At 46.7% G+C, this 27,279-nt stretch overlaps 1 protein-coding gene across 1 annotated transcript in view; it reads left to right on the top strand.

Annotated features, from left to right (window-relative positions):
- The window catches only part of USP46 (ubiquitin specific peptidase 46), a 63,469-nt gene extending 40,518 nt beyond the window's left edge, over positions 1-22,951 (top strand). Inside the window, exons 5-9 of the mRNA XM_047798448.1 lie at positions 4,688-4,764; positions 11,765-11,848; positions 13,705-13,902; positions 18,309-18,387; positions 19,506-22,951. Coding sequence (XP_047654404.1) covers positions 4,688-4,764; positions 11,765-11,848; positions 13,705-13,902; positions 18,309-18,387; positions 19,506-19,607 — 540 coding nt within the window. The 3' untranslated portion in view covers positions 19,608-22,951. The remainder of the gene's footprint in view (positions 1-4,687; positions 4,765-11,764; positions 11,849-13,704; positions 13,903-18,308; positions 18,388-19,505) is intronic.
- The last annotated feature ends 4,328 nt before the right edge of the window (positions 22,952-27,279 follow it).

Raw genomic sequence — 27,279 nt, 5'->3', positions numbered from 1 at the left:
ATGATTTACTGAGTTGTGCAACTATCACCATAATCCAACTTGAAAACAATTTGAAAACATGTCTGTCACACCAGTAAGATCCCTTGTATCTGGCAGTTAATGTCTGTTGCAAACCCCAGGCCACTACTAAGCTACTTTCTGTCTTTAGGTATTTGCTTTTTCTGGACATTTCATATAAATGGAATCATACAACATGTGGTCTTTTATGTCTGATTTCTTTCACTTACATTACATATTTGAGATGTCGTAGCATGTGAGTTCATTCTTTTTTATTGGAGAGTATTGTTCCAGCTTCATGTATTTTTTTTTTTTCAGGCTCTGTTATGAAGGACTTCCATATTTTTGATTATGTTTTTTAGTAATTGATCCAATTATTAGGAAATATCTTTTATTTCTCTTTTGTTGAAAATCAATTTCACTTCATATTAATATAGCCCACTACATATGTATATTAACTCTTTACATAATGTGTCTTTTTCCATCCATTTTTAGCTTAACTGTTTCTTTATAATTAAAGTATAGCTCTTATGGCTTAAAAAAAAAAATCCACCTCAATTTCTGACTTTTACCTGAAAAGTTTATTCCATTAATGTTTAGTGTAATTATTGATACTGTTGGGTTTGAGGCTTCTATTTTATTATTTTTTGTTTGTTTGGTTTTGGTTTTGGCTGCACCTGTAGCATGTGGAAGTTCCTGGGCCAGGGGTTGAACCTGTACCACACAGTGACAATGCAGGATCATTAACCTGCTAAGCTACAAGAGAACTCATTATTTGTTTTCTGTTTATTCCCCTTAGCTTTTTTCTCTTTTCCTCCTTATCTGTTTTTTTTTCTGATTATTTGTGTGTGTGTGTATATACTTAACCATTACATTTTAATTATCCTCTTAATGTATCTTTATATGTTGTCTTTCAGTGGTTGCACTAGAGATTACAATGCATATTCTTCACTTTTCACAGTCCACTTACTGCTAATAATGTTACTATTTCACATAAAACATAGATAACTTACAACTATAGATGCAGTTATTTAGGAACTGTATTCCTTCCACCCCGATCTACCTTGTCCTTTATGCTATAGTTGTTATATTGCATTTATGTATTTTGTTTTTGTTTTTTTTGTTTGTTTGTTTTTTTGGTTGTTTTTTTTTTTGTTTGTTTGTTTTGTTTTTTTTTGCTTTTTAGGGCCACACCCATGGCATATGGAGATTCCCAGGCTAGGGGTGGAATTGGAGCTGTAGCTGCTGGCCTACCCCACAGCCACAGCAACGCAGGATCCGAGCTGAATTTGTGACCTCCCCCTTCCCTCCTCCTTCTTTTTGGTTCATTGTGACTGTATTTCACTTTACTAGAGATATTTATAATTGTTTCTTTAAAATCCATGTTCGTTACTTCCAACAGCTGGCTTATCTCAGGATTGGTTTCAATTGTTTTAAGAATATCTTCCATTTTCCTGGTTCTTCACATATTGTAAGTTTGGGTCATATCTGGGACATTGAAAATGTCCAGTTGGCTCTGAGCTGCTTGTTTTTCTTCATGACTTTTGAGTTTCTTTAGCAGGCAGTTATCTGGGTGGACTCAAACTGCAAACTCTACTTCTTAGGCAGCAGCCTGATTCATGATGGGTCAGCACTTTTGTCTCTAGCTGAGTTGACCTGCATATACTCTGTGTAGGTGTGTGGCTCGGGGGTTAGCCAGAGATGTGGGCAGACCATTGGTGATACCTTCTCAGAGTCTTTCCCTTCTTCCCAGGGGACATAGTTTCCCAGATTCCTTTTTCTGGCTCCTGGACCAGAAAGACTGCATCCCTCCCCCACCCACCCTGATCCCCAGCTAAAGGCTGTGAAACCATGAATTCACTCTTTGACCCTCTCCTCCTCCAAGTGTAGACTCCCTGTCTGCCTGTTTGTGTTTGTTCTTTTTTTTTTTTTTTTGTCTTTTTGCCATTTCTTGGGCCACTCCTGCAGCATGTGGAGGTTCCCAGGCTAGGGGTCGAATCGGAGCTGTAGCTGCCAGCCTTCACCAGAGGCACAGCAAGACAGGATCCAAGCCGCACCTGCGGCCTACACCACAGCTCGAGGCAACACTGGATCCCTAACCCACTGAGCAAGGCCAGGGATCGAACCCGCAACCTCATGGTTCCTAGTCGGATTCGTTAACCACTGAGCCACGACAGGAACTCCTGTTTGTGTTTGTTCTTAATGCCTTCAAGCGGCTGCTGTCAGTTTATAGTTGTCTGAGTTTATGGTTTTCTGGAGGAGTATTGAAAGGACAAGATCTTAGTCATTACTGAAGCCAGTCTTTTGAACTTCCATTTTAGTAAGGCGGAAAGAGACAATAAATGCATAAAAATAAAAGAGAGAGAGAGAGAGACGTACTTTGGAGATATTGCAGGTTTGGACCACTGCAATAAAGCAACTATCACTGTGAAATGAGTCACACAAATTTTTTGGTTTCCCATTGCATATAAAAGTTACTTTTACGCTATTCGTAGCCTATTAAGTATGAAATACCATTATGTCTAAAAAAGCAGTGTACACACCTTAATTAAAAAATACCTTTTTGCTAAAAAATGATAACCGTCCTTCAAACCTTCATCACATTGTAGTGGTAACGGCCAAGTGGTAACAGATCACCTTAAAATGTATTAATAATGAAAAAGTCTTAACTCTCCTAAGAGTTAGGAACCTGTGACACAGAGACACGGAGTGAGCAAATGCTGTTGCCCAGAGCCTCCCTTGGCACCAGAGTTGCCACACATCTTCAATTTGTAATCTCCGCGTGAAGTTCAGTGAAAGGAGGAATGCCCGTCATGCTGAGTAGTTGGCTTGGTTGGTTGTTGCTTTGTTACAAACTCCCCCCAAGCTCTGAGGCTTAAATCAACTCTGACTTTTTAAGTTAACATTCATGCAACCTCGGGTTGGCTGGGCGTCACCTTGGCTGAGCCAGTGGATTTGCACTTGAGCTGTCTCTTGCGTGTGTCTGCAGGCTGCTGGAGCAGGGGTGTGCTCTCATCTGGGCTTGGCTCGGGCACCTTCGTGAGAACAGCTCTCCTCCATGGGAGCAGTGGCCTAGCCTGGGTTACCCATCTCTTGGTGACAAAAGAGCAGAAGGGCAGTCTCACTTTTCCTTTAATATGATACCCATAGTATAGTAACCCATTCCCAACTTTTGACCGTTTTAGGCTCTTTAAGATGTTTTGTCCCTCCATGATTTTGGAGCGCTTATGTCTTAAAGCGCTTTACAGGTACCATCTTGTTTCATCCTGTGACAACCTTCTGAAATAGATCCTCTTGCTGCCCCCACTTTATAGATGAGGAGACTGAGGTACCAGGAGGCCAAGTACCTGGCCTAAAGCCATCCACTTTATTTTTTTATTTTTTTAATTTTTTGTCTTTTGTCCTTTTTAGGGCCACACCCATGGCATATGGAGGTTCCTGGGCTAGGGGTCTAATCGGAGCTATTGCTGCCGGCCTACACCACAGCCACAGCAATGCCAGATCTTAGCCGTGTCTTCGACCTACACCACAGCTCACAGCAACGCCGGAGCCTTAACCCACTGAGCAAGGCCAGGGATCGAACCCGCAACCTCATGGATCCTAATCGGATTCGTTTCCGCTGCGCCATGATGGGAACTCCAAGCCATCCACTTTATAAGCGGCAGAGACTGGCTCTGGAGCTGGGCAGCCTGCCAATACCCATTCATGTGTGTACCAAGGAAAGTATAAAGGATTGTGTCTGTATCTCTGAGTATTTCTTTCGGTGATTTCACCGCAGTGCAGTTTTGGGCCATGGGATGGTTGCCCCACTTACACGAGGGGTATTTTCATGTTGCTCCCTGTTGACAGAGCACCTCAAAGCTGCTGCCCGGCTAATTTGTCCCTCCCACTCCAAGACAGTAAAAAGCCAGGCTAGCTGGGGAGCTGCTGGAAGGCAGGCCCTCCTCCGGTGAGCTCGCATAAGTACCGACCCTGCCTTGGTGTGGTGTAGGCTGTGGAGGCCGAGAAGCCTCAGGGGCTGGTGAGGGACTTGGCTCAGAACATCCACAGTCCTCTGGGGCAGTGTGAGCCCAGGCTCCAGGTCCGGTTGTTAGCACGGACAGCTTGGGGGGGCTCTACCAATGATGGTGCCTCCTGGGCCAAAGGACTGCTGCAGGTGTAGTTAGTGTGACCCTCAACCCATGGCACCTTCCTTCCCCACCCCCTGGCCCCATACACAGTTTGAATGACCAGGCGCAGGAGGAAGGGAGCGATTTCCAGGGACTGTGGCAGGAACGGCAGACAAGTTAATGGAGGGCGATTGTCTGAGCAGTAGGTTTTTTAAGCCTCTTGTCCTTTGTCCATTTCCATTGTCATCATTCGGCCAGGCTGAGCTGTACGGATACCTGTCTCATAGCTCCTGCTTTGAAACAGTGGTGGCAATGAATGGACAGAAAGAGAAATCTGGTTGTGTTTTCATCATGAGGAGTCTGACTCAAAGCTGGGATGCAGATCAGGTTAAATTGAGAATTTAGACCAGTCTCTTGTTTGGGATTGTTTTCAAGGTACCTGATTGCCACACCTGACTTTTGCTGCAGTTATAGTTTTGGTAGCGTGTAAGTGTTTAGAGGTTTACTGACTTGTCATGTGTTTTGTACCTAATATCTCCTAATATCTTCCTTTTTCCTTTTTTTTTGGGGGGGGGTTTCAGGTTAGTAGCAAAGATGAAGATTTTCTTGATCTTTCTGTCGACGTGGAGCAGAATACATCCATCACCCACTGTCTCAGGTAACTCATGACTCCTGACCGTGGGCTGAGCTTTTGATCAGGCTAGTAAGTACGCGGAGGGGGTGGCGGGGGGTTGGGGGGGGGGGGAAGACAGCCTGTGTTTCCTTGGGAGATAATCTTTCTTTCTGTTAAACCACTATAATCCTATTATTTTCTATTTCTTCTGTCCCAAGAGAGATGAAAAATAAGTGTATGTGGTCTGGAGAAGCGTCCTGCTGAGGAGAGAGAGGGTCAAGTGGGAGTCATTCATCATTAAGTTTAAAAATAAGGCTGGAATCTGTATGACGGGCGTGCGTTTTAGGCTCCAACCAGCCTCTCTGCCTCTCCCTCTCACAGACACACGCGCACTCGCAGTCACACAATTAACTTGAAACACGCTGCCCATGTCCACCGTTACTTTGTTTTCCCAGGCCCGTTTGTTCTGTCCTGTTAAAAAATGATGCCCTTTTGAGCCAGGACGGATGAGAGCAAGGCTGTTCGTCCCTCTTGTGGCATTGTGTGGAATGCTGTGCTTCTGGAACAAAACTGCATCGTCCCTCATGCAGCGCTTCTGGAACAACACTCTCTCCCCATTAGAGTTGAGGAAGGCCAGCAGCCCGCAGTGAGAGGGCTGCCCCTGCCCAGGAGGGCTGCAGCTGTTCTGTGCTGGCTTGTGTGTTGCAAACGTGCTCGAAGTCGATGTAGAGACACGATCCCCTTATCCCGTCCTCACTGCCTTCTCCTTTCAACACGGGGTCGTGGGGCCCTGTTCCAGACACTGGAGGTCAAGGGTGAGCGTCAGGGTCGCACCTCGGAGTGCTTGAGGTCTAGTGGGAATCCACGGACAGGGTCCGTGCTTTGATGGACATAAGGCATGTCTAGAGAGCGTCTGGTAGTGGGGGTGCCAGTGTAGGCCTCCCCATGGCCTGGGATACCCCAGCTTATTAGAGCGTCGTTGCAGGGCCCTGTAGATTCTGATCAGTGGGAGCTGGGTGACAGAATTGTCCTGTCAGAGTCCAGGTGCCTTAGAACTCCTCTGGAAGGAAGCTGGAGCAGCCCGAATAGGGACTTGATCTGGCTGTTGACTGTTAGAAAGTCATCTTTCGGGGTGAAGGCACCAGCTCCAACCTGGGAGAGCTTCCTGCTTCTTCTGGGTGTCAGGTGATGTGTGTGTGAGTGGGGGCTGGGGGCTCTCTGGCTCCCCGGATCTTGAGCCCGCCCCCCCAGCCCTGCCCGACCCCTCACCCCCAGAGGTACTTGGGCACCTCTCGCTGGCCTGGCATTTCCTCCCTCATCTGCCGTGCCCAGGGCCAGGTGTCCAGCACACATTTGCCGTCTCCTTGTTTGCAAAGCATTTGCTTGGCCAGGATGGTCTTTTTTTTGTTCTTCTTCTGAGGGGTTCTGTTTATGGTCCGGGCTCCTAATCTTCCTGTGAAAGGAAGCCAGTTGGGATTTCCCTGGGGTTCTGTGGTCACAAGTATTAGGACAGGTTAAGGTTGTGTCAGCACAGGTCGTGGGTCGGGTTGGGGGGAGTTATCCTTGCCTGTTCTCCTCTGCCCCCCCCTTCCTTCTAAGAAATTCTGGGGCTCTTCAGAAAGGCAGGTGGCAGTGGCTGAAGCCTTGAGAGCCACGCGGTAAAGGGCTAACTTTAGTGAGTTATAATTTCAACCTTTGGGGAACCCTGTTATGAACACATGAAACCCAGAATTATGTTTCCTGTTTGTTTTCTGGAGAAACGTCTCCATTGGCAATGCATTCCCTGATGAAGGCAGGCTCAAGGCCTTTGGAGATGTTTGAACTGGGCTGGGTGGGTACAGAATAGCCTTGGAACACCTTCTAAAGAACATGAGAGGAGTTCCCGTCACGTCTCAGTGGTTAATGAATCCGACTAGGAACCATGAAGTTGTGGGTTCGATCCCTGGCCTTGCTCAGTGGGTTAAGGATCTGGCGTTGCCATTAGCTGTGGCATAGGTTGCAGACATGGCCCGGATCCCTCGTTGCTCTGGCTCTGGTGTAGGCCGGTGGCTACAGCTCTGATTGGATGCCTAGCCTGGGAACCTTCATATGCCGTGGGTGCAGCCCTTAAAAAAAAAAAAAAGGCAAAAAAAATTCCCATTCTCCCAGGGCCGAGGAGGTCAGCTAGGTACTGGGAGGAAAATAGCCTTGCAATTCTCCCAAAGGACTATTTTTAAAATTACTCTTCTTTTTTTAAAGAAGTCTTTTCATTTTGAGAAACTTCTTCCCATGTGCTAAGTTTATCTACACCCCCGTCTCACTTGTGTTGCCATAGGCTTATTTACTAGTTTCTCTGACTTGTGTCTTGGTTTGGGTTATTATTTACATAGAGTATTTGCTAATATCTGACACGTCCTTCTTTTGGATTTCTCTTTTTGATCTTCTTTAGTACTCGGAGGTAGTTCTCACACTCTGGTGCATCAGAATCACCTGGGGAAGTTGGTGAAAATTGAGGTCCAGGCCATACTTGACGTCTGTGAGCCTGGGCATCTATTTTTAGTTAATTTTCCGGGTGATTTTGATAGCACCAAAGTTTGAGAACCGCTGGCTGTAAATCTTTGCTACTCACACGGGTCCGGGGACCAGCGCCCTTGACATCACCTGGGATTTCATCAGACCCACAGCATCTCGGGTCTCCCCCAAGAATTGAGTGCCTGCATCAGAGCCTGCGGTTTGACAAGGTCTCCTGGCGACTCCAGTGCATGTTAGTATTTGCAAAGATCTGGGGATGGTGGGCCCTTGACTGCACATTGGAACCACCTGGGGAGCATTAAGAACAATGGTGCCTGGGTTCTACCTGGAGAGAGTCTGATGTAATTTGGCTGGGGGAGAGGGATGGAGGTTTGTTTTCAAAGATCCCCAGAAGATTCTGATGAGCAGCCAGGTGATTCTAGAACAAAGCTTCCCAGCTGGTTGCCATGGAAAATGGGTTACAGGTGTGCCTACATCCCCTCAGCCTCTGCGAGGCTGGGCAGGGCCTGGAGCTGCCATAGAAGCAGCCATGTCTGTGTACCCCAGCTCCTTTCTCTGTAGCCTTTTTTTTTTTTTTTTTTTTTTTAATGTGGGTCATGACATGAAAACTACTGGGAAGCCTAGTTTGAAAATGTTTTTTTTTAAAAAATCCATTTTTGAGCTATCGTGTTGAGTGGACAGTTAAAGTGTTCATTTAAAAAGTATCACATATAGGAGTTCCCGTTGTGGCTCATCAGAAATGAATCTGACCAGCATCCATGAGGACATAGGTTCAGTCCCTGGCCTTGCTCAGTGGGTTAAGGATCCAGCGTTGCCGTGAGCTGTGGTATAGGTCGCAGACTTGGCTCGAATCTCACGTTGCTGTGGCTGTGGTGTAGGCCAGCAGCTACAGCTCCAATTTGACCCCTAGCCTGGGAACCTCCATATGCTGCGGGTGCGGCCCTTAAAAAAAAAAAATGCATCAAATATAGACATTAACATGGGTGCCTGCCATGGCACAATGGATTAAGAATCCTATTGCAGCAGCTCCGGTGGCTGAGGAGGTGCAGGTTCGATCCCTGGCCCGGTGTGGGATCCGGTATTGATGCAGCTGTGGTGTAGTTCACAGCTATGGCTCAGATTCATTTTCTGGCCAGGGAACTTCTCTATGCCGAGGGTACAGCCATAAAAATTAAAAAGAAAAAAACAAACTATAGACATTAACTTGCTTACAGTAGCCGTCTTACAACATACAACCATCCCATCCAGAAACATAGTGGTTCTCCATTTTTCTCAAGTGTTCTTGTTTACATTTCCCTTGGGTTTTATAGTTTTCTTACAGGGATACGTGTTTCATATTAGATTTGTTCCCAGAGTGTATTTTTAAGAAGTGCTTCATTGCCACTTTTATTCTTTTTAAAGAAATAATGAAGAGTTTTGTACTTTCATGCTGACCTCTCCTGCGCTTCGGCGTGATTTATCCTGAGGATTGAAAAGACCTCTCTCCTCTCCTCTCTGACTTTTTCACTGAGAAGATTCCTCACTCTTCATTGCCTGCTTTTTTCAAAAAAATTTCTTTTTACAGCTGCACCCGCAGCCTATGAAAATTCCCAACTAGGGGTCGAATCAGATCCTTAACCCATGGAGTGGGACCAGGGATCAAACTGCATCCTCGTGGAGACTAAGCAGGGTCCTTAACCTGCTGAGCCACAGTGGGAACTCCAGTTGCCTGCTTTAGTTCCCACAGCTGTTCAGCATCATCTGAAAGACCTGCTCTGCCTCAGTTTCCCGCCAGGGCCATCCTGTTAACCTAACTTAGCTGCATTTCCCAATTCTCAACTCACAGATGCCCTTAAGCCTTACCCTCTCTTGTGGCAACAAGCCTCTAGCAGCTGGGGCTGAGCAGGATGGTGGTTATTTGTGAATCAGGTCTTTAAATTAGGTAGCAGCTGCTGCTCTATTTCTATCTATGTAGGTCTACAAAAACTTTTTCTTTTCTTTTCTTTTTTTTTGGAGAAATAAGAGTGAGTAGAAAGTGCTTAATTCCTTATTTGTTGCTGTCCAGGCCTTAGTTACTCTGATTCTCTTGTTGGGTAAACAGGTTTGTGTGTCACATTCCAAGAATGTCCATCTCCACCATCACCCAGACTCAGCTTCCCTTGGCCAAGGTTGCTCCATGCTAGTCCAGTATGTCCCGAGCAGGCCAAAAAGAGGTTTCATATCACTTTCTCCACTGAAGAGCCAGCCAGTCTTGATCTAGGTTTGAGTCTGGGTCAGGCACCAAGCACTTGAAATCAGAGGGTTGAGTATGATTGCCAAGTTGTCTCCTTGCCTTTCGACACCCCCGTGTGCCACCCCACCCCTCCCAATCCTTCTTCCTCAGTGCTGCCAGAAATGGTCCACAAAGCTGTCTGATGATGTCTTTCCTTCTGAGGCCAGTAATCGCCAAGGGACCCACCCCAACTTTAAAGAAGTGTGCTCTGTACCTGGCATTCTAGGCTCTGGGCTGTGGCCTCCACTCTGGAATCCTTGACTCATCCACCTGCCTCACTTTTCCTTTTTGAGAACCTGACTCAGATATCACCCCGTGGGGAAACATTCTGAATTACCCCAATTACCCCAGTTCAAGTTCATCTCTCCATCCTCCATGCTTTCCTTTCCTTTTTTTTTTTTTTTTTGTCTTTTCTAGGGCTGCTCCCACAGCATATGGAAGTTCCTAGGCTAGGGATCTAATCGGAGCTGTAGCTGCCGGCCTACGCCAGAGCCACAGCAACGCCACAGCTTATGGCAACACCGGATCCTTAACCCACTGAGCAAGGCCAGGGATCGAACCCACAACCTCATGGTTCCTAGTCGGATTCATTAACCACTGTGCCACAACAGGAACTCCATCCTCCAGTCTTTTCCCCGGGCTTTATACACACGCTTCTCTCTTTATCCCTTTGTTCAGCCAACACGTGTATTGAGGGCGGTTCTGCATCGGGCCTGTTCTCAGGGCTGAGGCTAGAGCAGTGAGTGAGACAGGGTCCCGCACATGTACAGGGGAGCAGGTAATCCCATGACTTGGAGGATGGTTGCAGATAGTGCTCTGCGCTCAAAAGTAAAACAGAAGAGCAAGGGCTGGATGATGAGTATGAGAGGGGCTGGGGAAGTCCTCTCCCAAGAGGGGACATTTCGGCTGAGCTCTGGACCATGAGCAAGGCCAACCAGGCTCATCGTGAAAGGAGCTGGCAGCGCTTCAAAAGCAGCAGCAGCAAATGCCCTGAGGCCGGGAGAGCGTGGCACCGTGGAGCTACTGGTGGGGCTGAAGCCACATGAGGAGGAGGGGTGGGAGGTGGGGCTGAAGAGCAGTCAGGGCTCTGCGGACAGACGGCCTGTTGGCCATGGCAAGACACTTGGGTTTCATTCCCAAGAAACTATTGGAGGGTTTTAAGCAGGGGCATCCATCGTGTGAAAGAACTCAAGATTGACCCTCGGTGAACGCTAAAACATTGTAAATGGCTCATCGCACGTGTCTTCGGTAGACTGCGTGCTCCCCGAGAACCGGCATCCTCTGCGCACCCCCAGCCCAGGGTACCACTGCTAACCATCGGGGAATTTCATGAATGACCAATCAAGTGCTTTCTTTGGCTAAGCTCTAAGTGGTCGAGTCGTTAACACCACGTACATAACATTTTTCTATTTAATAAAGGCTGATCATTCTGGTCCTTGGACCCTCCCTATGAATAAGGAAAAGTCACAGGCTTTTTCAAGACTCTAGGGTATTATTGCATTCTGGATGTTGTTTTCAGCCTTGGAAGCAGTACCACAGGAGTGTTAAGTAGACGCTTGATGACCAGAAAAGCATGAAAAGCCATGACATCTAAAATATGAAAACTCAGGAGTACAGTAAAACCCCATGATAAGGCAAAGAACATATAAGATGATGGTGGAGTTTTTTCCTTGGGAGGAGGCAGCTGAAGTCCCTGCGATCCGTGTGTGAGGAGGTGGGGAGTGGGCGTAGGTACGAGGTGGTCCTCTCCTGATAATTTGGGACTTTTCCTTTCAGCATCAAGGCCGATGGATGTGATTTAAATCTTATTATCTTTACTTTTGTGCTCTTTGAAAATATAGACCTCTTGAGACTGGCCATTTTTCATTAGCTGCATAATAATATCACCTTGCACTTTGTGTGATGGACGTTTTTAGACTCGCTTTCGCTGTAATGGTGGGCTTTTACTGTAGTTAGTATTTTTCTGTTGTAATCATATCTCCAAATTATAAGTATTCTCCGTTAAACACTGACTTTTTTCTGAATCGGTTGGAAAAACTAATTTGGATCTATCTGTCCCATTAATGAAGCTGTCCTTGGCAATCTCTCGCAGTGAAGTCCCAACCCAGCCCAGTGGCCACAGTCTAGTGCATCAGAGCACCTGCTCCTAAGAAGGCTCTTTTTCTCATTACCTCTTTGCCTGCATTCACTGCAGTGTTACCCTACGGGTAATAGAGGCTTGAAGACATGGCAAACCAAGTACATCGTGGACTTCTTTTAAGTTGAGACTATTTTTCTCTGCAGAGACTTCAGCAATACAGAAACGCTGTGTAGTGAACAGAAGTATTATTGTGAAACATGCTGCAGCAAACAGGAGGCCCAGAAAAGGTACGTGAGGCATTGCCCTTGGGGTGGAGTGTTGTGTTGTCAGAAGGAAGAGGGCTGTGGAGCCCCCCAATCTGACGTGGACTCTCAGACCCATGCTCATTGCCAGGTAGTTACCTTCCTCCCCCATAAGATAGGATAAGAATGCCTACCTGGGGGAGCTGCCCATTCGTCTGACTCTTCATTCCTCTGTTTGTTTGTTCATTCCTTCATTCAGCGTGCCAGGTACTCCTGCTGGGTAAACAGGCAGTGAGCAAGTATATTCACTCTCCTCTTGGAATTAACAGCAGATTATAGGACTTCCTGTTGTGGTTCAGCAGAAACGAATCTGACTGGCATCCATGAGGATCCAGGTTCGATCCCTGGCCTCGCTCAGTGGGTTAAGGATCCAGTGTGGCCGTGAGCTGTGGTGTAGGTCACAGACGTGGCTCGGATCCCGCGTTGCTGTGTTTGTGGTGTAGGTCGGCCGCCACAGCTCTGAATCGACCCCTAGCCTGGGAACCTCCATGTGCCGCGGGTGTGACCCTAAAAAGACAAAAAAATAAAATAAAAGCAAATTATAAAAAGCACTTAGCACAGTACATAACACACAGTGGTCACCCGACAATGTTGTTAGTGTTGCCTAAACATTGGAACTTCTTTGGAAGAAAGACGAGGTAAAAACTTTAATCATTTAATAAGGAATCACGAGAAAAGCAAGCGCATCAGTTCTGTGCATGGGTGCTGAGAAAGTTATTACAGTCTGAGTGGATGTGGGACCCAAGGTTGCACATCTTCTTACCAGCACCAGCCAGTTACAGCTTTTGGATGGTGTGATCTAGAACCTGTCATTCCCTGTGTTCTGCCCCCTGGAAGCCAAACAACTTGACGTTTTATCCTGGGAAGCCGTATTTACCGTCAGTTAAGTTTACTCTGCCCATGGCTGTGGCGTATTCGAGGTAATTGACAGATGCTCATTCCTGCTGCCCAGAACCTTCGGGGGTCTGGAGCCGAGGCTGAGAGAGTTTCTCTCCCAGCCTCCCAGCCCTTCATCTCCAGATATGCACATCTTTTCTCACTGCATCAAAACTTACAAAAGGTTAGTCATGGATGTGGCATATGGGACTTATCATTCATTAGTGCCCAGGGGAGCTCACCTCTCTTCCCATCCATAGAGTCAAAGCCTGCCTGAGGCCAGCCCAGGTCATTCTACAGGGGCAGGAAGGTGTTTTCTGTTAAGCCTTGGAGGTTTTACACATTAAAATGTCATGTGTTCCTGAAAAATGCGGGCTTCCCCATAAATTGTATGTTTCTGCTGATGTTATTTTGCTTGCTTATTTATTTACTTATTTTGCTTTTTAGGGCTGCGCCTGTGACATATGGAAGTTCCTAGGCTAGGGGGTGAATTGGAGCTGCAGCTGCTGGCCTAGGATGCCACAGCCACGGCATCACAGGATATGGAGCCGCATCTTGGACCTACACCACAGCTTTCAGCAACACCAGATCCTTAGCCCACTGAGTGGGGCCAGGTATCGAATGCACATCCTCGTGGATACTAGTCAGATTCATTACCACTGAACCAAAACAGGCACTCCCCACATTATACTTTTATTGGTACGTAAGTTTTGGGATGTCTCTTTTGGCCAGAGACACCCCCACCCTTGCCCCCACACTTTCATTGCTGGTGAGGCTGCACTCGGCAGAGTCTGTAGAAGTCAGCTCTGCATAAGCAAGCATCCTTTTGCAAATGGTTTGGCTGTTTGCTGGTTTGCAGTTTGTCAGGACCACCCCCCCCCACTCTGCATTTGTGCAGGTGACGGGGTGGCCTGTTCCTCTCACAGGGTCGGGTCCCACTGATTTTCTGCTTCATGCTTTCTTAGGATGAGAGTCAAAAAGCTGCCCATGATTTTGGCCCTGCACCTCAAGCGATTCAAGTATATGGAGCAGCTCCACAGGTACACCAAGCTGTCCTACCGTGTGGTCTTTCCGCTGGAACTCCGGCTCTTCAACACCTCCAGTGATGCGGTGAACCTGGACCGCATGTACGACCTGGTGGCGGTGGTGGTTCACTGTGGCAGGTGAGGGCGGGTGGGGAGTGCGGCGCGGGAGGGGCAGGCTGTCCCCGGCCAGGGGGACACGGCCGCACCCTTCCTGGGCTGTGAGACTCAGCGCTAATGGTGCTTTGGGGAATCTCCTCCTCCAAGCTCTGGTTTATTTTTCGCCTCTAAATGAGTCTAAACATACCTCCATACAGTAAAACAATTTAAAACATTAAAAAAATAAAATGCTTGATAACGATAATCAAAATGTTCTCTCATAAGGGAAATGATAAATCTCCACTGGATATAAATGATGCTTAGGAGGAGTTTGAAATCATATGGAGAAATAAAGGTTTATGCGATGATTATAATTTTTAAAAGTCCGGGTTACACATAGAGTATGATCTCAGAAGTGTTTTAAGATGTCTGAGTAAATTTCATTAGATGGCATCTAATAATTGTTTGGCATTAAAAAAAATTTTATGGCTGCATCGTGCATATGGAAGTTCCCAAGCCAGTGGGATCGAATCTGAGCTGCACTTGTGACCTCTGTTGTAGCTTCAGCAGCACTGGACCCTTTTAACCCACTGTGCTGGGCTGGGGATCAAACCCACACCTCTGCGGCAACCCAAGCTGCTGCAGTCGGATTCCCAACCCACTGTGCCATGGCAGAAACTCCACTTTTTTGGCATTTTGAATGATTAAAAAGTACTCTTAACGAATATTCTTTATGCAGTTTTCAGTCTTCCCCCAACATTCTATAATAAGTCCATAATCAGAAAAAAAGACAGAACGAGAGAAAAAAGGCCTCTAGGTATGGAGAAGTAAAGTGTTTTGCTGAAAATTTTTTTTTTTTTTTGGCCATGGCATGCAGTGGTTTGATGTGGGATCTCAGTTCCCAGAACAAGGATTGAACCCAGGCCGCAGTGGTGAACGTGCCAAATCCTAAACACTAGACCACCAGGGAACTTCCCGCTGAAAGTCTTTTGAGGAAATATAGTTTATGCCATAATTTGGTGTAAGCATGGAAATGCCTACTGAAAACTCACCTGTGTGCTTCCCTTTGCTTGGCCGGGTTGGGTGCGTGTCCCCTCCCTGGAACAGCCCTTGTAGGGTTCAGGTGGGGCCTGTCACAGAGCAGGTGTCTTTTCCTCTCCATCCGCCAGGATCAGCAATGTGTCACTCCTGGTGGAGGAATGGATTGATAGAGTGTTTGCTCTGTGCCAGGTGGACAGTATCACAAATTGTCACTTCACATCCAGAACACCTCGTGCTTTGTCCCCACGCAGAGTAACTTTAAGTCCCTGAATGTTTGCTTACATTCTCAGCCCGAAGTACTTGTTTGGTCATTTATAAGCCACCTTTGTGTTTCTCCTGAAGAATAACTTCTAACAGTTATTCTTTTATTCATTCATTTATTTATTTTATTTTTTGTGGAAGATCCCTAGCCAGGGATCGAACCCGAGCCATAGCAGTGACAACGCTGGATCCTTCGCCTGCTGAGCCACCAGGGAACTCCAGTTATTCTTTGAAATCTAGAAACTAGCCATCAACACTGGGTTGGGAGAAAGTCTTGTACCTGGAGGGTCCCTGGTGTCTGAGGTGGGTGGTAGGATGGTATGGACAGGTGCTAGGGGAGCCAGGGAGGGGTTCCCGGGGATGACTGTCTGGGTGCCGGCCCTAGTCCCTGGGCATGCTGGTGAGGACAGGGCAGAGACCCATTTAGGAGAACTGGAGGACGAGTGGGAGGTGGGTTCTGGAGGAGTTGGTGTCTTGTAACTGGGACCGCCGCAAGGGTCAGAGCAGCCCTGGCCGCAAGACTGAGTGGGTGCCAGGTCCCTCATGCTCCTAACGAGGATTCTTTAAATTCCTGCCCCCAGAGGTGGGATTGTGCTCACACACGTGCAGCCTGCCCGTGCACAGGGATCAGGTGGTGTCTGGCTGTGGGCTCCAGAAAGCCCCGCGGTTAGGGAGCTGAGCCCCTGCTCCTCGTGCCGGGACCTCCTGGCCCACCGTTGGCACTGGCGCACAGCCTCATTCATTGCTCCTGCAGGTATTTTTAAACCCTTGTTTCCTGGGCTCCAGGGCGGGATCTGAAGGTACAGCAGCACTCAGGACCCCCGGGGGCCCAGCCCTCGTGAAGCTGAGAATCTAGCAGGAAAGGTAGATAATTAGCACGAAATCGCACCAGCCGGCCACCACCAGAAACAAACCACTGCAGACGCATTCATGGCTTTGGTTAGTGCTCTGGGGAAGGAACAGGGCCGTGACAGAGAGCAAGGAGGCACCTCTTCGGGGAAGGTGGTCGGCCAAGATTTATCTACCGAAGCGACACATGAGCTGAGTCCTAAGGAGGAAGAGGGCCCAAGAAGGCAAACGTGGCTGAGGACCCTTCCGGGCAGAGCTGCAGCAAGTGGGGGGGGCCCAGGGACGGAGCGGGTGATGTGAGTGAGGACAGGAGGCAGTGAGTTCGAGTCCGCGGGGAGCAGGAGAGGGGCAGGAACAGACCCTGGGGGGTGTCTTGTCTTTAAGGAAGGCAAACTAAGGCAGATTCAGCTTTTCAGCTTTGCTGGTGCCTTGAAAAAAAAAAAGTCTAGATTTAGAGTTAAAAATTCCCTCAGTTGTGCAAATATAACCACCTAGTAGCAGCTGTTCGTTTTTCTTTCTGCTTTTTTCTATAGTGTACAATAGTGTGCCTTTTTTCGTTTTCCTATTTTTTTTTGTTTTGTTTTTTGTTTTTTTGTGGGGTTTTGTTGTCCTCTTAGGGCCGCACCCAAGGCACATGGAGGTTCCCAGGCTAGGGGTCGAATCGGAGCTACAGCTGCCAGCCTGTGCCACAGCCACAGTGATGCCAGATCTGAGCCACACCACAGCTCATGGCAATGCCAGATCCTAACCCACTGAGTGAGGCCAGGGATCCCACCCGTGTCCTCCTGGATCCTAGTTGGGTTCATTAACCACTGAGCCGCAACAGGAACTCCTCCTATTTGTTTTTTTTATTTGTTTTTACACGGCCCCACCTGCAGCATGTGGAAGTTCCAGGCTAGGGGTCTACTTGGAGCTGCAGCTGCCGGCCTACCCCACAGCCACAGCAACACCAGATCCTTACCCCACTGAGTGAGACTAGGGATCAAACCCTCACCCTCACAGACACTGTGTCAGGTTCTTAACCTGCGGAGCCACAACGGGAACTCCTGTTTTCCTACTTTTTATTATACATCATGGTTTAACATCTTTCTAAAACTTGAATCAGATCATGTCACTCCTCGAAATTCCCGAGTGTCTTCCTGGCTCACTCACAGCGAAGTCCAAAATCTTGCATGATAACCCCATCCCCCCACCCCCCCATTCCCCACCCCCATCCCCCACCCTGGCTCACTGGGCTCCAGCTTCCTTGCTGTTCAGTGAAAACACCAAGAACTGTTCCTACCCCCACTCCTCCCCCAGGCTTTGAACTTGCTCTTTCCCATTCCTGAAATTTCCATCAGTCAGTCACATGACTTTCTCTCTCTCTCTCTCTCTCTCTCTCTCTCTCTCTCTCACACACACACACACACACACACACACACACACACACACGTGCGCGCGCGCGCGCACACAGATATATATACACACAGATACACAAAGATACGCACACACCCTATCTTCCCTTCAAGGAGATTCCTTCTGCTCAAACCCATGTTATCAGGGAAGCCTCGTACGAGTAAGTGCCTGTCTTCTGTCACTCAGCAGCCCATTGCTTTATCCCCCGTGGCACTGATCACCACTGAAATATATGTGTATTTAGCTTAGTGCCTCTCCAACCCACACCCCAGGAAAGTGGGGCCTCGGTTTCACTCCCTGCTCTTTGGCCTGACAGCCAGAATGTGCCTGCCATGGAGTCGGTGTACGATAGTTACGCGTTTACGTCCATTGACTTTGAATGTCTGTTTTCTGTGCAGTAGGAGTCCTTAGAAGACAGAGGTTTCACTCACCTTTCCCTTTGCCCAGCACAGCACTGGCACCTGGGGGGTCCCTTCGTGGTGTCCAAAGGAATGTGGACATGGACACCACTATACCCGGTTCTCAGTCCTTCTGATCTAGAGTTTTTCCTAGTAAAACACCTGCGTATAAAGAGTGGTATAAAGAAGTCAGTGTTGGAGTTCCCATCGTGGCTCAGTGGTTCGAGGATCCAATGAGGAACTATGAGATTGTGGGTTCGATCCCTGGTCTCACTCAGTGGGTTAAGGATCCGGCGTTGCCGTGAGCTGTGGTGTAGTTCACAGACATGGCTCGGATGCCACGTTGCTGTGGCTCTGGCGTAGGCCGGCGGCTACAGCTCCAATTTGACCCCTAGCCTGGGAACCTCCATATGCCGTGGAAGCAGCCCAGAAATGGCAAAAAGACAAAAAAAAAAAAAAAAGTCAGTGTTAACTTGGTAATTTTCTTTGGTTTTTGTTTTTCAGTGGTCCTAACCGTGGGCATTATATTACTATCGTGAAAAGTCACGGCTTCTGGCTTTTGTTTGATGATGACATTGTAGAGGTTGGTATGCAGAATGTTCTAGCCTAGGGGTGGGGCTGAGGCAGTATTTGGGGATGTGTACGTGTGGGCACTTTCTCAAGCAGGCCTGTTTTCCCATAATTGGACTTGAAAAGAGTGGAGCTTTCTCTCAAAACTAACTTCTGCTGCCCCCCCATTCCCTCTGGACGGGGAGAAGGGGGGTGACTGTGGACTTGTTGCTCTGAGCTCTTGTTAACCAGTTGGCCCAGACATGGTCTCTTTGCCGCCTGCAGTCCTATTTATGTGTACGCCCCGCTTCCTACATTGACTAAAGCCCTCTCTGCTCCCAAATAATAAGTCTCAGCATTGTTACATTTTTTCTTGTGCTGATTATTATTTTTAAAAACTTTTTTAGTGGTAAACCAGGAAATCTTTCTGTTATACCAAAGTATTGCATGTATTGGTTTCGATATAAAGGAATCCTGGTTGGAGAGAACTCCACACTCAATGATGTGGTCTTTTTTTTTAGCCTCCGTGGGTAGCACTAAAGGGAATAAACTCTGACGACCTGAAAGAATTAGGATTATTCCCGAGAGCTTCCCCAGTTTACCATTTGAAAGGCAGAAGTCCTGGCTCCAAAGAATGCCCACCTAAGGTGGCCCATAGATTAAAGGGAGGTGTTTTTTCCTCCAACAATTTGCCATGTGTATAATCAGTGTTCCTCTGTTAGGTCTGAGGAGTTATCCATTTGCTGTTGAAGTCTCCCAATTGTGATTTTTTTTTCTTTTTTCTTTTGGCTTTGGTCCTTTTAGGGCCGCATCCACGGCATATGGAGGTTCCCAGCCTAGGTTCCAATCAGAGCTACAGCTGCCGGCCTCCACCACAGCCACAGCAACGCCAGATCCAAGCTGCATCTGGACCTACACCACAGCTCAGGGCAACACCAGATCCTTAACCCACTGAGTGAGGCCAGGGATCGAACCTGCGTCCTCATGGATGCCAGTCAGATTAGTTTCCGCTGAGCCACGACCGGAACTCCCCAGTTGTGATTTCTGTGCTACCGTGTCTTCGGTTTTCTCATGCATGCCATCAGCTGTTCTTTCCTTTTCCCAGCAGTCATGTTAAACCATCGTGTTGTTTCCTTTCTCTTTGTCTTGCAGAAAATAGATGCCCAAGCTATTGAAGAATTCTATGGCCTGACATCAGATATATCAAAAAATTCAGAATCTGGATATATTTTATTCTATCAGTCAAGAGAATAATGTAAGGAACTGTGGGACTAATCCGAGTGGGGAAAATGTTCAAAGCACTCTTAGCCTGGTTTCTCTGCAGCCGTTCCTCCTCCCCAGCGGCCCACCAACGGCGTTACTCCGCGTTTCAGTGGCCTGGCTGTGTTCAACTTTCTCTCCCTGCGTTTTTTGTTTTTTGTTTTTTGTTTTTTTTTTCCTACTTGCAGCGCTACTCGTGGTTTTATTTTTTAGTCTGAGGTCGAGTTAACTGCAATCCGATTGTAGTAAGGTTTAGATGAATCACGTTTGCTAATTTTAGGATCAGGTACCTGCCAACGCCCCCCGGCTGTGCCTGGCTGAATTACAGCGACATTTCATACAAACATCATCGACAGTCTCTTTGGGGTTTTGGCTAATCTCCCTAAGGGGCTTCCAGGGTCTCCATTCAATGCATTCCTTTTAACTCATCCCTGGAAACATGGCTCACCATTTGTAGCTTCTCTGCCTCTTTTCTGAGAGAAGGATGAGGTAGACGTGCCTCTTTTAGAGCTGCACCCATAGCTTTAAGTGTGTGCAAGTGAAAATGTTTAAAAGCAAGTGACCTCGAAACCGAAATCCTCCTCCAGGGAGCTCGGGGTGAAAGAAGCTGTCGCTGGTGGCTGCGTGCCCCCGGAGCTGTGCTCCCCCGGCCGCCAGCATTCCAGGGGCTGAGGACGAGTGCAGCTCAGGGCAGGAGGAGCTGAGAGGAGGAAGCTTTTGTGCACAGCGGGAAGTGGCTTTGCTGCCCTTTCTACCAAAACCGAGTTTCAGGAAAATGGCTCTGTGCTCTTTGTTTTTAGTGATACTTTGCTTGTGTCCTGTGAGTTGTAGCTCCCCTTTATCTGGCACTGCTAAGCTTTCCAAGGTATCCTTCCTGTCCAGCTGGTGTTTGGTGGTCCATCGTGGCAGGGTTGAGACACCTCGGGGACTGCCAGGGGGGTCCCTGCTCTCCTTCTCCAGGCATCACCTGCACCATCCTTTTTCAGGAGGGACGAAGGCACAGCCCCTTTCCTCCTATCAGCCACTTTGTACAGCTCTTCACTTTTTAGCACTTCGGTCTGTTTACTGAGGCCCTGGCAAGTCCCAGGGCTCACATGGAACTTTCCCTGGAGGAGATGCTGGAGTTAGGGGGTGGAATGCAGGCAGGTCACAGAAAGTGTGAGTGGGCGGGTGGAGAGATGAACAAAGCAGCAACGTTTCTCTGGCTCAGACTCCTAAGAATGCTTGACAAGACAAGTGTTTTTTGGAAGAACCTCATCTCACCATAGTTACTTTTTTCACTTTTGTTATATATGTATTTATTAGATCATCTAAGTATTGGTACCTTTTATTAAAAGGGTCGATGTGGTGTTTTGCTGTTGAGCTGGTTTTTCGTTTCCTATAAATAAGATGAGTTGTAGATCTTGGCTTCCTTTGGGAAGTCCATTGACTTCCATACACTATAATATACTGTGAACCTATTCTTTTGTTACCTAATAAATCAGCGAACGAACATGCAAACTCTTTGGCAGAATGTGAACTCAAATTGACACCGAAAATGTTACTGGCCATTTTGCAGCAATTAAGAGCATAGCACTTTATCTCGATGAAAACTGGATTCCTTATCTTTGAAATATCTTGAACTGTTTCTCGCTCACAACTTCAATAAGCATGCCAACACTTCACCTGTTCATGCTTGAAGTGAAATGTTTTATTTTTCACTGGAGAAGACAAAAACAGGGTGATCTTCACATTATTGTTTTATACAAGTGATGAAAATATACCTTGCCTTGTTTCGAGGCGAATTCCTATTTATAAAGATGTTGTCTTTTTTTCCTCCACAAAACATATAACATTGCTTACCTGGAAGGTGAATTTTTATTCTGTTTTTAAGAAGAGACGCTTTCCGGTTGCAGGTGACTGATATAGGTAGGGTTCTGATTGTACTACACATAATCCATGTTTTTGACTGTAGGTTGCAAAGTTGAACAAAAGATGATTGCTCTCTAACATATCTGGAACTGATTCATGAGAAGAACTAAAATAAGATTATCTTGGAAATGAATCTAATTTATTCAGAAAGAAAAGTTTGAATCGGAAGCCTCTAGAAGTAATATGTAAATGCTCAGTCATAGATGCAATGCTTTTGTTGTTGTTGTTGTTGTTGTGTAAAAAGTTTTTCCCAGTGATTTCACTGAACTAGTTCCTTTTAATAGAAAGGGTCAGCTAAAATTCAGTATTCCTGGGTACATTTTTGGAATCAAAAAGTAAGTACTGAAGAGAAGACAAAGACATTAAAATGGTTGTGTGATGCAGGAAAGAAGATTGAGAAAAGACCAAAACACTTCTCCGCCAACACTCCATCCTTTTTTGGTTTTTTGTTTTTTTTTTTAAAACTTTAGGGCTATCAGGGAAATTTCTTCCCTCTTCCTCCTTCATAAACGAAAGGAACCCTAGGCAGCTACGTTTCCCTCCAGTCATTTCAGGTTATGTGACGGCGAGGACACGTGATCACTTCTCTTCTTTTTCATCCCTCCCTCGTCGTGGGAAGCAGGGAGTGGTGTGGGATGTGTGAGACCCTTCTGAGGTCAAGGACAGCACAATGGCTCAGCAGTATTCCCTGCGATGCCCAGGGGTTTTGTGTGTCATTTCTGGCAGGAGCGAGCAAGCCGGCAGTAGTTCTTTTACCTACGGGGTGTTTTGAAATAAGTTACAGTGATTTACAGGTTACAAAGAGAAAGAAGGAATATCTACTTTATGTGGTTACTTCCTTGTTGGACGTCCAGATGAGGGTCCGTTGGCTACAACGTCATTTGTCTCAATGTTGGTAGAATGCTGGTCTCCAGTCCTGTTCTTCTGATGCATTTTTTTCATTCCGGGGCAACGTGAAGGGGGCTGGTTTGAAGAGCGCCAAGGAATCACACAAGAGGGTGGTGCTTTGACTAGGAAACCAGTCATATTGGTTTTATAGCGTGGTATATTTTGGATTTCAGATGAAATGGGGGGCGGGGAGTGACAGAAATGGTCCCTATGCATTTATTTTCATGGATACCCTTAAATTTTCATGGGCATGCCTAACAATGAACTATGTTCTAACTGGAGCTTAGGGCTTATTTTAGATATTGGAGTGTAGCTTTATTACAGATGGATTTTATCTTTAAACATTGCATTTTGATCAACTTTGTATATTCATGTGTATTAAAATATTGTGCACTAAATGTTTTGCCCTCGTTTGCTATTATATGGTCAAGGCATTTATCAGCACTCGTGTGATTAACTCATGTAAGTGGCATGGGTCAGGGAAAACGATTTCCTACATTTCTGCCTAATTAAATTTCTGTTTTCCAGTATTACATTAATTTATTTTTGGCTTCCATTTCTGTGTAACCAAAATAGTTACTGTATTTGTGTGGCATTCCTTTATTTGACTTTGTTGCTAAGAAAAAAAGAAAAAAAGTTAGTTTTTATTTAAAATAATCTGTACCTTTTTTTTTTTAATGTAACCAACTCAAGCACTTTAAGCAATAATGTCAATCTTGTGAAACTTCAATCGGTTTAACACCCTGCCTCTAAAATTGTTTGCAAAAAAATAAATAAATAAAATAGGAATTCTCTTCCTAGAGAATTATATCTGGGTAGCATTACACACATGGACTTAAAATACTTTTTAGGAAATATGAGTTGTTGGCACGTCGTCTCGTGTCCAGGTAATCGTTTCAAACTTAATTTTGAAAGATTGTAAGGAATATTCTTTTTTTTCTTTTTTTTTTTTTTTGCTTTTTAGGGTCAAGACTTTGGCATATGGAAATTCCCAGGCTAGAGGTCAAATCAGAGCTGCAGCTGCCAGCCTGCCCCGCAGTCACAGGAACATGGGATCCAGGCCACATCTGCAGCCTACACCACGGCTCACAGCAACACAGGGTCCTTAACCCAATGAGCGAGGCCAGGGATGAAACCACATCCTCATGGATACTAGTTGGGTTTGTAATGAGCCACAGTGGAACCTCCCATTGTAAGGGATATTCTGGTTGTTGTAATAGGTAGTTTCTGCTATTGTCCCTTTCATAAAAGTTAGTGTTTTTCATAACTCACCACTTTTTTGAGAAAGATCAATGGACTTGAGAAACCTGTGTGTGGGGGAAGAGCAAGTTGAGACGATCAGTGAAAACCAGAATTAAGGATAGGTATGTTCACATCACAAGTAATTGCTTAGCTGAGATTTTGCATGGCAAATGCCCTTATAAAATAAAAGATCCATTTCCAAAATAAAGAAGCGGCTTCCAGCTCTTTGATCCCATCGGCATCTGGTCTCTAAGAGAAAGTAAGAGGGAGTTGCCGTTGTGGCTCAGTGGTTAATGAATCCAACTAGGAACCATGAGGTTTTGGGTTCGATCCCTGGCCTTGCTCAGTGGGTTAAGGATCTGGTGTTGCCGTGCGCTGTGGTGTAGGTCGAAGATGTGACTCAGATCCCATGTGGCTGTGGTGTAGGCTGGCAGCTACAGCTCCAATTGGACCCCTAGCCTGGGAATTTCCGTATGCCGAGGGTGCAGCCCTAAAAAGACAAAAAGATAAGAGAAAGTAGGAATGCAGCCCCTGTCCTATGGTTTCAGAATGTGTAGCCCTCAGGACCAAGACTCAAGCTTGCTGTTAAAAATGCATTAAGGCTCCCCCGCCCCCCGAGCCAGTCACTTCAAGAGTCCCTGTGCGGGCAGGGAACTGTCATCGGAATACATTTGCCTGGGCCCATGATGGGGCTAAAACCCCACCGACCAAGGCCAGGCAGTGTACCTTGAAGTCACCCAGTTTCCATCCATCATCTCAGGACAGTTCAGGTGAACCTGCCTGGCCTGGAACAGGCTTGGTGCAGAATCACCTGTATCCTCTGCCTTGAAGGCCATCAGGTTGGAAGACCTCAGGGGGGTGTCCTCTTTTCTCAGCCTCCCGTCCATCGTCCATCTATCACATAGGGCTGTCGCCACCAGCGTGATACTATTTCCTCCCCTCTGTTCATTGATACTGAAAACACCTCAAGCAGAGAACTGAGGCCTTCCGCTTCCATGCCTCATATTCACATGAAGATAAAGAGGCTTGCTGAGTCATTTCCCCGCAAGGGAGGATTTTGGTCCTGACTTGTCCGAGAGATGCCCCAGGTGGAGAGGGTTTTAGTTAAGCAATTATTTAGCACCTGTTGTGTGCTAGGCCTCCCAACAGGAGGTGGGGGCATAAAGAGGAGGAGCAAAGGAGTACCCGTTGTGGCTCAGTGGGTTAGGAACCCAACTAGGATCCACGTGAATGCGGGTCTGATCCCTGGTCCTTCTCAGTGGGTTACAGATCCAGAGTTGCCCCAAGCTGGTTGCAGATGCAGCTCAGATCTGACATTGCTATGACTGGGGTATAAGCCTACAACTGCAGCTCCGATTGGACCCCTGGCCTGGGAATTTGCAGATGCTGCAGGTTTGGCCCTAAAAAGCAAAATAATAATAATAATAATTTCATTTAAAAGGTCTGGGGGAAAGAAATTTAAATCGTGGAAGTGATGTTGGGATTGGGGAGGTGGAATGCATCACCACGTGGCACACTTGGCCCTTCCGCCCGGGTCTTCCTGAGCAGACGGGTGCTGCTTCCCTCAGGGCGGTGGATAAAGCAGGCCCTCCTTTTCTCCTGAATCACCTTCTTGGTGATTTCTCCCGTGCCTGTCTTTTAGCTCCTTCCAGGAGGGACGACACACTCTTAAAAACTACAGGTGATGGGAGTTCCAGTCGTGCAGCTGGAAGATCCTGCTAATATCCAAGAGGATGCGGGTTCCATCCCTGGCTTTGCTCGGTGGGTCGGGGATCCGGGGTTGCCGTGAGCTGTGGTGTAGGTCGCAGACGTGGTTCAGATCCTGAGTTGCTGTAGCTGTGGAGTAGGCTGGCAGTTGTAGCTTTGATTCAAACCCTAGCCTGGGAACCTCCATATGTCGAGGGTGGGACCCTAAAAAGCAAAAAAACAAAAAACAAATTAGAAACAAATAAAATGAAAACAATGTGTGAATCCAATATGTTACAGTGATGGACTTGAGCATTTTGCCTCTTGATACTCATGTTAAAAGAGCCAGGATATTGAAAGTCTTAGTAGTGAATTTTTTTTTTTTTTTTTTTTTGGCTGGGTCTGCAGCATGTGGAAGTTCCTGAGCCTGAGGCTGAGCCACAGCAATGACAATGCTGGATCTTTTTTTTTTAAAGCTGCACCTGTGGCATATGGAAGTTCCCAAACTAGAAGCCGGATTGGAGCTGCAGCTGTAGGCTTATACCACAGCCATAGCCATTCCAGATCCAAGCCACATCTGCAACCTACACCACAGCTTGCAGCAATGCTGGATCCGTAACCCACTGAGTGAGGCAGGGGGTTGAACCCGAGTCCTCATGGACACTATGTCAGGTTCTTAACCCGCTGAACCACAGTGGAACTCCACAATGCTGGATCTTTAACCCGCTAGGCCACCAGGGAACTCCAACAGAGGATTTTTTGAATAAATTATCTAAACAATCTCTTCCATGATTACCAGGTAATTAGAACCTGTCCAACCTTACCAGAATTAATCAGGGCATGAGTTTGTAAGCTCTGTGACTAATGATATTATTGGCTTATCAATCTGTGTTTCCTTTCGGGGTTCTCTTTCAGCTCAACAGTGCTTAGAACAAATCATGTTAGGAGCTTACAAACAAGTGAAAGATGGCTTCATTTTGGCCCTGAGACGCCAGAATCAGAAGTGACATTTGATTTTGTATAAAAGATTTCTAATTTTGGGCTCATTTCCCACGTGGTGATTCATAATAAAGTCTTTGTTAACGGGCTTGAGGGTATTGTTGTAAGTTACACGGATGTGTCTTCTGCTTTTCCCCCCTCCCTCCAGTGAGTATGCAGGTTGTGTCAAGGTGGTGTGGAATTCCACAGAAACTACACGGGAAGGTTGGACCCTTGTGCTGTGGGTGGAAATTTGTACTTCCTCCTAGTTAGGGAGCTTAGGAAGAAAACTGAGATATAGATTTGACTTGGCAGGAAGCAAAAGAATGTCATAGCTGAAGCCACTATTTCTTTTTCTTTTCTTTCTTTCTTTCTTTCTTTTTTTTTTGTCTTTTTGCCTTTTCTAGGGCATATGGAGGTTCCCAGGCTAGGGGTCGAATCGGAGCTGTACCCGCCGGCCTACGCCAGAGCCACAGCAACTCGGGATCCGAGCCACATCTGCAACCTACACCACAGCTCACCGCAATGCCGGATCCTTAACCCACTGAGCAAGGCCAGGGATCGAACCCCCAATCTCATGGTTCCTAGTCGGGTTCGTTAACCAGTGAGCCACAATGGGAACTCCTGAAACCACTCTTTCTATGTATTTAACCAAGTCCTCCTTCTATGCTCCAACTCAACTGTATTCATACTTCAGAGTGTCTCTGAATTGACCTCGCCTAAGAGAACATTCTGTGCTGTGATAAGTGAAAATAAACATGAGAACAATTTGAGAGCGAGCCTGCATATCTTCTGCAGGAAGCTAAATCCCTTCACCACAGAGCCCAGCAGATTCACAAATGCCTGTTTCCCACGCTGAGGGGTAGAAAACTATTTTTCTATGGGTTATAAAACCTGCATAAAGAAGAGACTCATTCTTGCCCCGCCCCTGCCAAACCCCATAGAATAAATTGCTTGAAAA

The sequence above is a fragment of the Phacochoerus africanus genome, chromosome 10, assembly GCF_016906955.1.
Source record: "Phacochoerus africanus isolate WHEZ1 chromosome 10, ROS_Pafr_v1, whole genome shotgun sequence".
In the NCBI taxonomy this organism is placed as follows: Eukaryota; Metazoa; Chordata; class Mammalia; order Artiodactyla; family Suidae; genus Phacochoerus; species Phacochoerus africanus.
This window is presented reverse-complemented; position numbering and strand designations above follow the sequence as displayed.